Source organism: Sturnira hondurensis, unplaced genomic scaffold (assembly GCF_014824575.4).
Source record: "Sturnira hondurensis isolate 20B ecotype Veracruz unplaced genomic scaffold, ASM1482457v3 Scaffold0010428, whole genome shotgun sequence".
In the NCBI taxonomy this organism is placed as follows: Eukaryota; Metazoa; Chordata; class Mammalia; order Chiroptera; family Phyllostomidae; genus Sturnira; species Sturnira hondurensis.
In genome coordinates, this window is record NW_028083059.1 from 5,116,169 (window position 1) to 5,133,584 (window position 17,416).

General features: G+C 35.6%; 1 protein-coding gene across 1 annotated transcript; it reads left to right on the top strand.

Annotated features, from left to right (window-relative positions):
- Window positions 1–521: 521 nt before the first annotated feature.
- Window positions 522–3,180, top strand: GPR15 (G protein-coupled receptor 15). The gene has a single exon (XM_037058914.1). It carries the CDS (start codon window positions 634–636, stop codon window positions 1,717–1,719), a length of 1,086 nt encoding a protein of 361 aa, XP_036914809.1. The 5' UTR covers window positions 522–633; the 3' UTR covers window positions 1,720–3,180.
- The last annotated feature ends 14,236 nt before the right edge of the window (window positions 3,181–17,416 follow it).

Genomic DNA, 17,416 nt, shown 5'->3' on the forward strand with positions numbered 1-17,416 from the left:
AACATTGACTACATACAAACTAAGAGTCAAATAAGTGGAAAAATCTGATACTCTAACTGGAATCATTATGTTTGCCATAAATGTGCACTCACATGATTTAGGAGATTTTCAGTTCACTCTTCATACAATGAAAGACTGTTTTCTTTACATTTTACCAATGATGTAAATAATAAGAGCATCTTCACCAATTCCATCCTAAACTTCTAAGTAAAACAGCCTCCCCTATGCAGAAAAGGATTCTCAGTGTCAGAAGAGCAAAAGATGTCTTTAAAGCAGGTAAGGAAAAAAAGTTAATTCATTTAATAATTTCTAGACTTAAAGAAACAAGTTGAATATTTTGAAGAAAGAAGTAGAAAAGCACTTTAGTTTCCTGGGCAAATGCAAAGTTAAAAAACCACAACCACAACCACCCAGCACCAATCGGGGCGATGTTTCTGGTGGGCCCTTCCTGAGCACTGGTAGAAACTGCTTTTTAAAATCTCTGTTTTTATGCTCATTCCAAGATCCTCTGAGGGAGCGGGTCGAGGGAAGAAGCAGCACTATATAAAACAAGCTGCCTTGAGATCTCTAAAATTCACACAAAAACTTCCTCAGTAAGGAAACTTACCATAGTTTGGCACCTGACCTTCAGTGATGGACCCAGAAACCACCTCAATTTACTTGGATTATTTCTACGCTACAAGCCAAAGTTCTGACGATACTGAGGACATCCAGTCCCATGGCACTTATACGTCTGTTTTCCTGCCCGTCTTTTACACAGCCGTGTTCCTGGCTGGAGTGCTGGGGAACCTCGTCCTCATGAGTGCACTGTATTTCAAACGGGGCAGCCGAAGACTGATGGACATCTTTATCCTGAACCTGGCCGCCTCTGACTTCATTTTCCTTGTCACATTGCCTCTCTGGGTGGATAAAGAAGCATCTTCAGGACTGTGGAGAACAGGCTCTTTCCTGTGCAAAGGTAGCTCCTACGTGATCTCAGTCAACATGCACTGCAGTGTCTTCCTGCTCACCTGCATGAGCATTGACCGCTACCTGGCCATTGTGCGCCCAACCATATCCAGGAAATTCAGAAGGAAAGACTGTGCCTATGGAGTCTGTGCCAGTGTCTGGTTTATCTCCTGCCTCCTGGGGTTGCCTACAGTTCTGTCCAGGGAGGTCGCCCTGATTAATGATAAGCCATACTGCGCAGAGAAGAAGTCCACTTCGATTAAACTGACTTGGGCCCTGGTGTCCTTAATTTTTACCTTCTTTGCCCCTTTGGTGAGCATTGTGACCTGCTACTGTTGCATCACAAGGAAGCTGTGTGTCCATTACCAGCAGCCAGGAAAGCATAACAAAAAGCTGAGGAAATCCATAAAGATCATATTTATTGTTGTGTCAGCCTTTGTCTTCTCCTGGCTGCCCTTCAATACTTTCAAGCTTCTGTCCATTGTCTCTGGGTTTCAGCAAGAACTCTACTCTTCCTCATCTTTTCCCCAAGTGGGCATGGAGGTGAGTGGGCCCTTGGCATTTGCCAACAGCTGTGTCAACCCTTTTATTTACTATATCTTTGACAGCTACATCCGCCGGGCCATTGTGCGCTGCTTGTGCCCTGGCCTGAAGAACTATGACTTTGGGAGCAGCACTGAGACATCAGATAGTCACCTCGCAAAGGCTCTGTCCAACTTGGTTCATGCAGAGGATTCTACCAGAAGAAGAAAGAGGTCCGTGTCACTCTAAAAGGGTCTGTGGCTTTCCAGGCTCTGTTGGTTGACGGGAGAGTTTATTTGGGTCAGTGACAAAGAAAGACAAAAAACTATTGCTGAAGAGTATTCATACTGCATCCTAAATGCAAGGTAGAGTTCATTTTAATTAAAGAGGTAACTGAAAAGTTCTTGTGTTTGTGGATATAATCAGGCCACATGCTGGGTTTTGTTTTGGTTTTTTAGCTGAATGGCCTTATTTGACCTCTGCCAACCAAGTTCACTGGGCAAAATGCAACTCCTATATATCCTCGAATTCTAAGATAAAGACTCCTGCTTGGACTAGTGCCTGTTTTCGTGGTTCTTATTGCACATTCAGGCCTTTTCCTCTCTCAAGAAAGAGGGTACCTTGGCCCATACCACCCTTCATACTGAGCTCCAGAGTGGATTACATTTAAAGGATTCTGCCCCCTTTCGTCTGGTGAGAAATGTGATAATAATGCAGGAGGCAAAAACTATAACATACCTGTGCTCTGTAATGAATTGTTCCAAGGTAATGAAGTGAGTCTCTGGCCTTATTCTCTAAAGACTTGTGTAGGGATTCTTTACCATCTTTCAACATTGTCTTTCAACCCATAACATAAAAAATTGCTTTAGACTGGCAAAAAGCTCATGGGGTAAATTATTTTGTATTTGACTTTCATTATCATCTGGTCTTCCTAAGTATTTTAACAAAGAAGTATAAGGCAAGGTTTGACCTTTATATTTATTACAAGATATATTGGTAAAAAATGTATCTCATTATAATGCTGTAGTAGCTACTTTTCAATGGGGTTTTGCTATGCTCTTTTGCTTTTGTTGTCTTTATAAATTAGGATATGACTGCTTTAATTACATACTTTTAATTACCCCATTATCAAGTTATCAAATAAAAATGTTAGTTACTACTAATATAATTGGAGGTCAGCAAATCCTTAGCTACACCCTTGTGCAAATTATGATTTTGTATTCTAATTAAAATGTTCGTGCTGCACATTCCTTATAGCGTCATTTGCTCATATATATGATTTCAAGATTTGATCCTGTGATATAGGAAGGTAGGATGCTCTGTATTCAGCTGAAGTAAAAAAGATTTTAAAAATCCATAACAAAATGATGTTGGTATTTCATATACATTTTTTCAGACCCAGAGACTATCCTGAATTCTTTTGCCCATTAAATATTTTTTAGTCTATTTGTACCTAATATTCCTTTCAATTGCTTTGGAGTAAGAACTTAATTAGCCATAACTACAAAAGGCTTTGCGGAAGCAAACCCACCATCATCAACACCTTTGGATCAAAGAGAAAATGTGTTGTTTTTATACCCACTGTTGGCTCAGATGAATTACTGTTTTACTTCTAACTCTTAAGTTTAAAAATCAGAGAAAGATTATATTTTTTTCAGAGATGAAGTAATTCAAGTTTATTCTATGTATGTATCTTCTGCATTAAGAAAAATCTCAGCCATCGGATATCTTATTATCTTATAATCCATTTCAAAGTTGAAAATATAATTTTTGATTTTATGAATTGGTTAATTTGTTAATTTCTATTAAACTTTTATTAAATAAAAATATAATGTCCTTATTTAAGTATTCTATGTTGTATTGTACTCATTTCTATTTAATATATTGATATTAATAATTAATTAACATTAATACTTATTAATATTAATGTATTCTAAGTCTTTTAATTATTTACCATATATATAGAAAAATTGACTATGTAAATTATAAAGAATGAAGTTTCCTGGAATACTTCAAAACTAAGTCCAAAACAAATATATCTCCAAAGGTTAGATGCAAACAAAATACGAAAGGTAGAAGGCATTCAATTTTTTTAAAACACATCAACAAAAACACTATTAATAATCACTGTCTTTAAAAATCACTGTCTGTGAGAAATGCTACCCCTAATAAAATAGCTCAATCACTCAGCTAAGGTATTTTTTAGAAAAGGGAAAACATGAATTATTAGGTTTAACTTCATCCTTAATGTTGGAACAGTGGGCAAATCATTTTAGTCCTCCATACTTAAATGTAGTTGCTACCATCTATGTCTGTAGAATTCTCAAGAATATTATGAGACTTGCCCTGGCCAGCATGGCTCGGTTGGCTGAGCATTGTCCCACAAAGCAAAGGGCTATGATTTGGTGGTGCCCAGTCAGGGCACAAGCTTGCATTTCAGGTCTGGTCCCCAGTTGGGACGCATGAGAGAGTCGATGTTTCTCTCGCACACTGATGTTTCTTCCCCTCTCTTTCTCCTTAACTTCCCCTCTCTCTAAATAGATAAATAAAATATTTTTAAAGAATGAGATTAATAAATATAATATCTTATAAAATATTGAGTAGCAAATTATATAAAGCTGTTGGGTTTCTATTATTAATTATTGAATGTTGCTTAAAAATTTTCAAACATATCAAATAACAGTCACTCTCATTTAATAAATATTAAGAATCTGTCTAACTTCTGTTTCATCCCTTTTTAGTTTTTGCTGGAAATATTTAAAATAACATCAAAAATACATTGTACTTTTTAATACTTTAAGTATACATCCTAGTTTTATGCCTTTAAAAAATTTGGGTATATGGACAAAGCCAATAAAGCCAAGGGGCATGGATTCGAGGGGGGGAGGTGGAGAAGGGTGGGGTGCAGGGTGTGGTGGGTGAAAATGGAGACGACTGTACTTGAACAATAATAAAAAAATCTTGGTGTATTTTATATTCATAATGTACCAAAGAGATGGAAGGAAAAATAGACAAAATTTTATAAATGGCATAACTCTCATAGAAAAAAGTGCGAAACTCGTTTAAGTTGGTATGTTATGTTATATATGGATTCCTCTGGTATAGAATGTAATTTACATTATAATAGCATTAAAAGTTGTATTGTAAATTATTTGGTTAGGTGTCATTTTGCATATTTTAAACCATACTATTTCTATATTTTTAATATGAGTAAATTTCATTTAAATACATATGCAGATAAAATATATCCAGAAACAGACATATTAATATATTAACAAATTTTCAAGATTTTTATCTCTCACTACTCTGAGGGCTACCTTTTGGTTAAGTCATTATAGAACAAATAAACACACGTTGCCACAAATTCTAGAAAACTACCTGACACCTTAACACAATCATGCCTTGTTGGTTACATCCAAAGTTAGAAAAAGAAAATAAAATGTAGTAAGAGTCTGTCTATAAGGAAATCCTTGCCAGTTAATGTTAGTTGTTGTCATTTGTTTGAGCAGTCCAAAGCTATTGCTAAAATGTTACTGACAAATATAAAACAATAGTAATCTCCCAAGCAGTTCTCAAGCAATTTTTTAACTTACCACAGAAAAGCTCTCCATTAAAGCCTGAGGTGTTGTTTGATAACTTATAATTAACTTTAAAATAGATAGACTCCAAGTGCGCACAGTCACAAACACGCATATACTCCTTTTGGGCCATAATGAACGAGCAAAACTAACCCGGCAGTCCTGGGAGCACCCTGACCTGTCCCCTCTAACAAGTCAGATCACCGCTGAGTAAGATGACACTAGCTGAGAAAAACAGTCTAAACAGGAAGCTATGTGCGTGACTGAGGGTAGACTATTACTGGGGGTCACAAGATAATTTTTAAGTAGATGGAGAAATGCACAGCGTGATGGTAAGCTGAGTGAAAGAAACCTCCCTCTCTGATTCATCTTGACTCCTCAAATCATTCTCTATTCTTTCCCCCCAGTAATCTCAGAGGTAAGAAATGACTCGTCAGATGTGTGTGTCACAGAGCAGTAAGCCTCAGTTTTCCCGCGGAGCTCATTCACAAAAGTCAAACGATGTTAAGAGAGTTATATACGTATTTCTGCACCAGCCACGGTGTAGCCTGCTAGTGAGATGATGCCTCCAGCCCGATGAGAGGGAGAAGCAGCATCCAGGGAAAAAGCAGGAGGGTAACTCTGAGAGAGTATGTGTAAACGGTCGCTTGGCTTTGCCTTCCCCAGAAGCTGCTGTGGATTGGCTGTCCTCTACAAAGGCCTGTTCTTATTTTAAGTTCTCTTCTTTGCATCAACCTTATTTTTGTCAGTTCTGTGAGTAAACAATTACGACTAGATTTTACCAGTGACCTGATTTCACAATGCAGGTGTAAAAATCCATCTTAGGGTGAACTACTCTTGTCTCTTGCTTTCTTTGTCATTTCCTTAATAGAGCATATTTCCTAAATGTATTTGATAAATGGGAATTGTATCCTAAGAGTAACCTACAGCATTAAAAACAAAACCCAACAACCTACTTTAAAAACCCAGTACATCAAAGTGTTACTAAAGTGAAGGTTCTTATGACAAGTTAAATTTTAATGAAATATAAATTGACATGAAATGTCCATTATTTATTATTCGAAAAGGGGGGGAATAACTAAAAGTAGAGGGAAGTGTTCTATTAGTTGGCAGACATTATTGAACTAAAAACTCTTGGTTTATAAGCCCTTATTATATAAAATGTTAAAGGGACTTATCTAAGAAAAAGAAGATGAAAAATATGAACAGTAAAATGACAACAAATGTATAACTATCAATAATCAAACCTAAAAAGAAAACAAAAACAAACTAAGCAAACAACTAGAACAGGAACAGAGTCACAGAAATGGAGATCACATGGAGGGCTATTAGCAGGGAGGGGGGAGAGTTGGGGAAAAGGTACAGGGAATAAATAGCATAAATGGTAGGTACAAAATAGAGGGGGGAAGGTTAAGAATAGAATATGAAATGTAGAGGCCAAAGAACTTGCATATACAACCCATGGACATGGACTAAGGGGTAGAGGGAATAAAGCGGGGGGGGGGGGGGGGGGAAATGGGACAACTATAATAGTATAATCAATAAAATATATTTTTTAAAATTCTTGGTGTATATATATATATGAGTAACAAATTTCTAAAATACAAAGACACTATAAATTACAGTGAAACTTCTTTGAGTTGGCCACATGTGCTTATGTTGAGTTGTGTTTAAATAGCCCATTTAAAGGATATATGAGCCCTGCCCAGGTAGCTCAGTTGGTTGGAGTATCTTCCGTACACTGAAAGGTGGCAGGTTCAATTCCTAGGGTGCATGCAGAGGTAGCCGATTCATGTATCTCTCTCACTTTGATGTTCCATCTCTCTCTCCTCTTTTCTCTGTCTCTAAGATCAATAAACATAGCACTGGGTGAGGATTGAAAATAAAAGGATTTATGATACAATGTTCATATTATTTTTATAGTGCTTTATAGACCAAAGGATATCATCAATCTGACATTATTCAGTGATGTTCCTATTTGCTAGTTAAGATTTAATCATTATCTAGTTCCCTATCACTCCCATGTTAATGAGAGTTAGGCTTCGTTTATGAGCACTTAATGTTTGTCAATGCTGATTGGAAATATTAACATTTTTATCTGCTTGCTCTTATCAATCTGATGAGAAAGATGTAATTTTCATATTACTGTTAGTTCAAAATAAAATGTAAAAGGTTCTCCTTGTTAGAATACTTTATGATCTATATTTTACAAAAGCACTCCCCCATTAGCCCTTACAAATAAGGGCGGAAGATATAGTTACTCTTGTGATGTTCTTAGACCATACAAGATTTTATGCATCAAAACTTATGTGTGACTAAAGACTATTTTTAATTTTTAAAAAATTGTCTGTGGCAGAGTCTTTAGTAAGCAGTTCTGTTCTTTTCCTTATAGAGTATAGACAGTATTTAAGTATTTAAATATATTACTATTTAAGTACTGTCTATTGCAAAACCTTGACAAATCCTTAAATTTGCAAACCCCATTATAGCATGTATTTTACTCTAGGCAAATTTAGAGCTCCTTCATGGTGTGTAGAAAATAAAGCAGAACTGAGATGTCAATCTGGAGTGTTTGGCCTGACTAGCTAGTTAAGTCACTTATCCCCCATTGCATCACATGTCAATGGTTTAGTTTTATGCCTTTTATGCCATAGATTGTAAAGTTCCCTAAAAATAGTCAATACTGCAAACATCAAACTATAAAGGCAAGTGTCTATTATACACAATGCACTATGACAACCACAAATTTATTATTATAACTGATGAATTCCATGATGCTAAGTGAAATAAGTCAGTCAGAGGAAGACAAATACTATATGATCTCACTCATATGTGGAATCTAACGAACAAACTGAACTGACAAGGAAAATGTGGACAGACTCAAAGGTGGAGAGCAGATGACAGCTAGTGTGGGGAGACTGGGGGTGGAGGGATTGAGCAAAAAGGAGAAAGGACTCATGGATGTGAACCACAGTGTGGTGAGTGCCCAACGGTGTTGGGGAGGGGATATAAAGGGACTGAAAGGTAAAGTAAAAAAAATGCACTAAAGATTAAATTTAAAAAAGAGCTCAGGGGCAAGAAAAAATACCTGATGGATTCTAAAGCAGGCACAATGCAGTTGCTCAGAAACTACAAAACCACGTGGTACATAAATGCAGCTGATCAGCACCTACTGAATTTTGTTGCTAGTATTCAGACTAAAGCGTTGGACAGAATACAAGAAAGGAGAAAATAAAGCAAAGAAAAATATAGGAAATAGAAAATGCAAAATAAAATGGCACATATAAGTACAAATATATCTAACAATTACAACAAAAGTACAAATGGATTAAAATTCCCTATTAAAAGGTTGAACAAACAGCCTGTTCCACAATCAACTACTATACAGGGTGGGGCAAAAGCCGACTTACCATCGTTTGTATGGAAAGTAATACAGTAATTAATAAATACTACAAACAGAAACTCTGTGTTTTGTGTACTCACAGCTGTGAATCTACTTTTCCCCAACATATATGTACGGCACTATTAAACTGCAGGATTTTATGAGGTAAACATGGAACTTGTTTCTTCTTTGAGTTTACAGTCTCCATAGTTACTTGTTTTTTGAATCAAACAAGTAACTAACACCCAAGAAGAGCTTGATAAATAAAAAGAAAATCGCAAGTCAAATCATTTTTTTATCTTTTCCAGTATTTAGGGAAAAGTCCACACTTAGTCCATATACATGTCACTTCATGTAACTGTTATTTTGACATGGTTATTTCCTAAATATTGTCACAGTTCCTTAAAGAAAGGTCCACATTGGCATCTCCAAATGAAAATACTTTCATTGCCCATAAACATTGTTAGGGGTAAAAGATCATTTTAAACACAAGAATGCATCGTGAACAATATTAGGTTTAAATTTATTTTCAAGCAAACTAAAGAAGGTATGCAAAGTACATAACTCTACTCGAACCCGGCCCAAACACAGTGATTTAATGTGGTGCCCTCTCTCTTACCCTCAGTGTAGAACAAAGGCAAAACCGACAACTCAGGGGGAGAAGTGCTTAAATGAGAAATGAAACTTGGCCTGTGGTTTCATGTTTCAAGCAAAAAAAATAAAGATACAGAGAAATGGAAGGTAGATGGAAATGGCTACTCTATATCTAATGAAAAAATGTACATGCAATAACTTACATGCATTAGTAGAAACAGTTTAAATTCAGAAAATTGGAGAAGAACTGAGAACAGTCGGTGCGGCTGTGCACGACATAGTGCTCACAGTCTCAGATCACAGTAACTTCACTCCTACAATTTAAACAAGAAATTACTGCCAATAAACTTGAGAAAATACTTAGTATGATGAATAATAAAGATGGCTAAATTAAAATAACAAAAATAAGCTTTACTAATTAGACTGCCAAAGATTCAAACATTAACTACTAAGATCGACCAGGATAGAAGGTGTGTAGCCTGGGAGAGATTTCTCAGACTATGGACTGTAACTTTGTTAAGCTTTTTAGAGGAATTTAGAATATATCTAAAAAGCAATTTTACTTCTAGAATCTTATCCTGGAATGTAATTATGGCCACATGCAAAGATACCTGTACATACAATTTTATTGCAGCACTGTTTGCAAAAGTAGAAAAGTGAAAACAATGTCTTCTAACAGAAAATTGACTGAATAAATTAACGTTCCTATGCATCTTTACAATAGAAGACTATGTAGCCTTAAAAATGTGGTACCATGTACTGATGTGGAAAATATTAATAATATATTAAATGAAATTAAGTCAAAGAAAAGACTACAGGATAATCACATTTATGACTATTTCATTAGTGCAAGAATAAAATGGTCATCACTAGATAGTGAGGTTACAAGTTTTTGTTATTATTACCTGTATTTTCCAAAAAAGAACATGCACTAATTGTATAAGAAAAAAATAAAAATAAGAACTAAAGTATATTTGTTGTAAAACATCGATTCTGAGTCACAAGGTCTTCCAGTTCCTTGTTGTACTGTGTTTCTGATTTCTGAGTAAGTAGAACCCCTACCCCTGAGCCTTTTCATAATAATCTTCTGATTCTTTTTAGGATGGCCTTTCTGTTACCTGCATAGGTACCTGATCCCTTCAAAGTGGCAATTTTAAAACTATCATGCATTTTAAATGATCACGAGGGGCTCACTACTGCAGCATTCAAGCAAGGGCCCCATCTCCCTGGGCCCTCCCCTAGCACCGAAACTACTGCAGCCTGTGTCCTCGGAGTCACCTGGTGGACTGGGGAAAGGGCTCCCTGGTGGGGAGGGGCAGAGCATGTCCACGCTTCTGCTTGTCCGTGTTCTTGTTAGGTGCACATGATTGTTGAACCAAACTGAACATGCCAGAAATACCATGCCACTGGATAAAACTAAAATGGAAAACTTTTACAAATGTTAAATATTCAAGTTTTGTACTTTTTCTTCTTTTGCTTTCGTTTTGTTGTAACTATAGGGGTCTAGCAAGCTACCCCAGTAATAATTCGTTTAGGAACACTAATCTTGCCACTCCCCTTTAACTTTATATCAAAATTTAAGTGTACTTGGCACTCCGCATTATCTCGGTTTCTGTTACACAACACAGTGATTCAACACATGCACTTTACAATGTGATCACCACGCCAAGTCTAGGAGCCATCTGTCACTGCTTGAAGTTCTGATATTATTGACTATATTCCTCTTCACCTTTTTCACCCATATGCCCCTGTGCCTCTCCCCTCTGACAACCATCGGTTTGATCTGTTTCTATGAATCTGTTTCTGTTTTGTTTTATTTGTTTGTTTCTTTTTTTAGATTTCACATATAGTGAAATAATTTCTGTCTCTCTCTGTGTGATTTATTTCACTTAGCACAATACCCTCTAAGTCCATTCTTTTGTAAAAAATGAATTCAGTAAAGTAGCAGCAGATGAAATTAATATACAGAAATTCGTTGTATTTATTTGCATACACTATTTTTTATTGCAAATCATATTGGATTTACATTAAGAAAAGTCTTCCATTGAAATAGGGAATCAATGTCACAGAGAGAAAGAGCTGAATAGGAATGAAGTACAAGTTACTGCTTCACTTATTTCTCTAATCAAAATATAGCTAGAATCACCTAAAACGTCAAATTATTTGTCTGCGTAGCTTTTCTAACACAACTTATTATAGACAATGTCATTTCTCGATTGTATTGCCTTCTTTGTCATAGAGTAATTGACTGTGTAAGCAAGGGTTGATTTCTGGCCTCTCTATTCTGTTCCATTGATTTTTGTGTCTGTTTTTATGCCAGTACCATGATGTTTTGATTACTACAGTTTTGTAATATAGTTTGAAGTCCAGGAAGAAGGAACTAAGAAAAGAATCCTGTTTTCAATAGTACTGAAAAGAATAAAACACCAAGGAATAAATTTAACCAAGGAAGTGAAAGACCTGTACACTAAAAACTAAGACACTGAAGAAAAAAATTGAAGAGGACACAAATAAATGGAAAGGTATACTATACTCATGGATCAGAAGGATTAATACCATTATAATGTCCATAATACCTCAAATCATTCTACAGATTTAATGCAATGCCTATCAAAATACCAGTGACATTCTTCTCAGAACTGAAAAAAGTAATCCTAAAATTTATACAGAACCACGACAGACCCCGAATAGCCATGGCAATCTTGAGAAAGAAGAACAAAGTTGGAGGTAGCATGTGCCTGGACTTCAAACTATATTACAAAACTGTAGTAATCAAAACATCATGGTACTGGCATAAAAACAGACACAAAAATCAATGGAACAGAATAGAGAGCCTAGAAATCAACCCTTGCTTACACAGTCAATTACTCTATGACAAAGAAGGCAATACAATCGAGAAATGACATTGTCTATAATAAGTTGTGTTAGAAAAGCAATGCAGACAAATAATTTGACTTTTTAGGTGATTCTAGCTGTATTATGATTAGAGAAATAAGTGAAGCAGTAACTTGTACTTCATCCCTATTCAGCTCTTTCTCTCTGTGACATTGATTCCCTATTTCAATGGAAGACTTTTCTTTTCTTTTTTTTTTTTTTTGGAAGACTTTTCTTAATGTAAATCCAATATGATTTGCAATAAAAATAGTTATTGCTAGTTATAAACATGTGATAGTCAAAAGTTCCTCCATCTATTATGTCTTTTCACAAACTCCAAGCCTATATGACTTTTGGGAAGAAATCAGAACAATATTGTGAGTCAAATAGTTAATTGGAAGATAAACTACATAAAGACTATGAAAACACTATGCCAGTTAATATTCTTTTACTAGCACTGCCTGAAAAGAACACAGATAATTCAAACACTATCACATAAAATGCTTAAATCGTTTGTTTATGATATTCGGCATGATGTAGCTCTACCACCGTGTGGGTAGTGTAGCATTGTGGCTAAAGACCACAGACCTGAATAGATTTACTTTGCTGAGTCTATTTCTCTCTATGAAATGGGGCAGTTACAGCTTAGGTAGTGACAGCTCTAATTAACTGAAGTGAGAGTACAAGTAATTTGTCACAGTATCTGGTACATATTAAAACCTTGATAAATAATCGTTAAGAAACCACTTTTGGGAATTCAGAGAAATCAGATTTCACATACTTCTTAATGAACTGAACTAAAAATGCAACTCTGATGTCAATTAAATCCAGATCTATGTAATTCCAAGGCTCATGCTTTTCTCACTTTACCATGATTCCAAGAGTCTTTAATAAACTGTTAACACCACAACCTTTCCTTGATTTAGTTTTTTTTCCTCCCCCTCTCTCTCAAAAACATCTCAAATTCAAACTATATTATTTGTTTTCTAATAGAAATATCTCAAATCACCAAACCCTTTACTTATTCATGACTAACATAAAGTTGACATTGCTTGAGAGAGGAGAAAGTCCATTTTATTGAAAATACAATTTTTTTCTAAAGAAAAGCATTTTCTTGTAACACATTTCCTTATAACATGATCTCTTAATTGTGATCTATCAGAAATGGTATCTTCTGTTTCTTCCAGCGGTCACTAAAAATCTTTATCTAGAAAATCAAATGTGCGTTTCATGTGAGAAACAAGAGAGTTTTCTGTTTCTCTTCTCCCACACCCAATCCCACAATAAAGGAAAGTAGCACCTGTCACAGTGGCCCTCGCAGGAACACTTTTTTTTTAAAGCATAAGTAAAAAGTATAGTCTCATTTTCTTTATCCCTGAAAATTTTTCTAGTCACAGATTTCAGATTCCTTATAACATACCTATAGCAAGAAGAAAAAATAATCTAATACCTGAGTGCCTATGGAGTATGCAACATAAACTGATATCAGAAAGCTAAACGTCCACCATCTTTCTTATGAAATTCTGTTGGTTATGAAAAAGAAGCTGCATCGTGTGCAAAAGAAATCCAATAGATTACTTTTGGGAACTTTGTTTATACTTTTCAGAAGGTATATTTGTATAAGTGACTTCTTCATTTTAAGAGAAAGCCCCCAAAATAGTTTTAAGAAACATAGGTGTTTCTCAAATTGAAAACATTACAAACTGTCCAAAACACAAAGTAAAAACTTGATTTAAGCTTACTGTAAATAAGAAGTAATATTTTCCATGCAGTGTTTTCAGGAGGGGGAGTTAAGAATGTTATGAAGTAAATATCAATAGAGTTAATAATTACTGACTCACAATCAAGGAGAAAAGGAAACCATTTTTAAGAACAAGAGAGCTTGCTATTTGAGTATTAAATCTGTTGTTTATTTTTTAACATTAGCTTGCTTTATTTAGGGAGTACAATGAAATGTTAACAACAGCTGTTTTTAGGTAGTACAGCCGAGAAAAAATTAACCTTTAATTTTAATTTATTTTCTTAATATTTTATGAATACCTTACACTTTCTATAATGCAGATGTATTTCTCTTTTAAACCCTAAGGTAAAGGGTGCCAAAATAAATGTCACATGTGACATAAAACACCTATTAATATTTCAGTATAATTTTGTCTTATCCTCTAAAGTCAAAATAGGAATTTCTTTAATGTCATGTTCAATTTTAAATTTATATCCATAATTTTGGAATGATTTAATTTTGGAAAAAGCCTTATCCAATTAAAAATTCAATTTTATTTGAATGCCTGAAGTTTTTGGTTCCAAGCATCCAATTTATTTTCAGTACATTCACTCATTCATTAATTCCAAGCTTACTCTGGTTTGCATATATAGATACAGTCTTTATCTTATCTTTAAATATTTCAACTTTCAATTAAGTACAAATTAGAACAGGTTGGATAGGATAATAGTTGACTGTGAGTTTTACCATTTATTCAAAATGCTGTATCTAAAATATTTACAAATAATACTATTTCTAGAAAAGTACAGATTATTTCCAAGTGAAAATGTTATAAAAGCAAAGTAATAAGTTTTTTTAAGATTTTATTTTTATTTATCTTTAGAGGGAAATGGAAGGAGAGAGGGAGAGAAATATCAATGTATGGTTGCCTCTCTTGAGTCCCCTGCCGGGAACTGGCCTGCAACCCAGGCATGTGCCCTGACTGGGAATTGAACCTCGATCCTTTGGTTCACAGGCCCATGCTCAATCCACTGAGCTACGCCAGCCAGGGCCAAAGTAATAATTTTTTTTTTAATTTGAGCAATCGTATAATGAAAAATATTGACTTTTAATGTTTTTCTCTTTCACTTGAATTTACCCAGAAAGTTTTCCAGTTTTGAGGGTGCCTGAAAACTTTTTCCTTTGGTGTGTCAGAGATGGAGCAAGCTATGCAGTGGGATGATAAGTGTTTGATGCATTTTCATTCTGCTAAAGTCATATATTAAGCAGAGAGTTGTAAAAATGTGCCTCTGAGAAGTATCTTGATTAGCTGGTTTAAGAAAAGTCCTCACCCTGAATGATGTGATTCAGATGGTTGGACGTCATCAATGGGAACAGAAAGGGTCACTGGTTTGATTCCCAATCAGGGCACATTCCTAGGTTGCAGGCCAGGTCCCAACCAGTCAGTGTTTCTCTCTCATTCTCCCTCCTTTCCTCTCTCTCTAAAAATAAATAAATAAAATCTAGAAAAAAAGAAGTCCTCAATGACACTTTTGGTAATAAGTCATAATTTAGTACTATAGTAATGACTAATATTGTAGTTATCATGAGAGTTTTATTTATTTATAACTTTCTACTATTTTCAATCGTCCTCCCTCTTCCCTAGAAACTAAAATGAGAATGCCTTAAAATAATGGAGTAAAAAACCCAAGTGTGATGCAATGGAAACCATAAAAGCTTTAGAATCAGAAGAAAAATTGACTCAGAAACCATAAAAACAAACCACTAGTAAAGTCTTTGTCACTTTACATGTTTTAAAAACAATTTTTAACCTAAAGTACTTTAATTATGGAGACTTAAGATTTATAAAGTTGTAACGGGAGTATATATAAACTATATATAAGGTTAGATGAGGTCTGTCCAGAAAGTATCCATCCATGTAGTGTGAAAAAATAGAGGCATTTATTGAAGAAGATACAAAATAGAAGAAACAGTGTACCTAGGACAATGATGACTTAGTCCCCATCAAAGTAGTACTGTCCTCCCCATCGTGACCAGCTACCCCACTGTATTTTCCTGCATTTCATAACATTCTAAAATCTCTTCCCTTTCAAAGGTGATTTTAGTTTTGGGAAAAGCCAGAAGTCACAGGGCACCAAATCTGGGCTATAGGGGAGCTGAATCGCCTGGGTGATTTGAAGTTTCATCAAAAAACTGTACGAGACATGATGCATGAGTGGGTGCATTGTCATGATGAAGATGCCAATCACCACTTGCCCACAGCTGCAGACTTCTGAACCACCTAAATAGTTTCCACAGAGGAATGTTTAAGCTTAACACAAAATATGATGCAGATTCATTGCTCTACTCACTCAGTCATTTTGAATGTGATGGCCACACAGTACACATGCTCACTCCAAGGCATCTACCACCCCTCTGACTAGTACAGTGAAGTTGTCATTGTTCACATATGTGCAGCCAGTCCATTCTCTTTGGCTGCCAGGTGACATCAATGTCACCCAAACTGTTCTCACTGTATTAACAATGGTTGGATTTTTTCCTAACAGACCTTGTATATCAGGCACACTTTTATGTACCCAAACATGCAGACCCAAGGAACCAGTGTCCTCATTCCAGGCTCATAAATTTATTTTAGCCTCTGGGCAGCAAATTTTATAAATTATATTTGAGAGCTATTTTTATTCAAAGTATTATACATTTACTTATCTAATTTTAGCTAGTGCTATAACAGGAAATACCTTTAAAGGGATAAGATGTTCAGTTTCTCTCCCTGTGGCTCTATGCCTATCCTTGGAAGTCTCTAAGTACAATTTTTCAGATAGGTTAATTAACACAGACGTGTGTATACATATAATTATCAGAAATTATATCTAAAGAAGGAGGGATGGACTTAAGGATCTACTAAGCCACAATTTTGCTCTGAAGATAGGAGAAAGTGCCAGTTGTAGACAAGAACTTCTCTTTTTGAGAGTCAAAGCTGTTCTTGGCTTTGACATTTCTGATGACTTAATGTGCAGAAAAATGTATGAATATACTTTATAGATCTACAAATGTCTAAAAAGCTCCAGAGCGACCCCAAATCCAAATTATCACAAACATTTCATGCATCTCTCTACGGAGAAAAAAAAGATAGAGATACACATCTCTATCTTTAATATATTCTTCTCTTGCCTATAATTCTGGTGCCTACAATACTACCCACTTTAATAATCAACTTTCTTTGGGGGCTGGGGGAAGGGGGTGGGGGTAGGAAACAGCATCATCATTGTTGCTGACTTTCCATTTCTTCCAGGAAAAAATTTCCTCCCCTGTGGTATTTTGTATCTAAGTTGACTAGCCAGCTGCAAAGTTAAGAGGTTGGGAAGGCTTCTCAGGGAGTGTTAAAACAGGCAGGCAAAGCCCTGGAGCAAACAGGTGTTCTCTAACTGTGCTTCAGCTCTGCCCTTTGAGGGCCCTCCCACAGTGGGAGAGGGGAACCACCCACAGCCACTAACCCAACCCTATCATCCCTCCACCCTCGGGTAACCCTGCCAAAGTGGCTGCTGGGACTGAATTACCTCAGCCGCCTGAACCATCTTCAGATGAATGCATACCTTCCATTTTAACTCCAATTTTTTTCTAGCCATCTTCTTTAAAACATGTTAAATGGTTGTATCTTCCCTTGTTTTACTGCAAAACACAGAAAGTGAGTAACAACTATAAGCCCCTAGTGGTCTTCAAAAAATAATGTATTTGAAATGTTCAATTGTAAAGATCCAGTTAAGTCCTGACCAGTGTGGTTCAGTTGGTTGGAGGATC

Coding starts and splice junctions, on each gene's coding strand:
- GPR15 (XM_037058914.1), top strand. CDS start 634: ATGGACCCAGAAACCACCTCAATTTACTTGGATTATTTCTACGCTACA.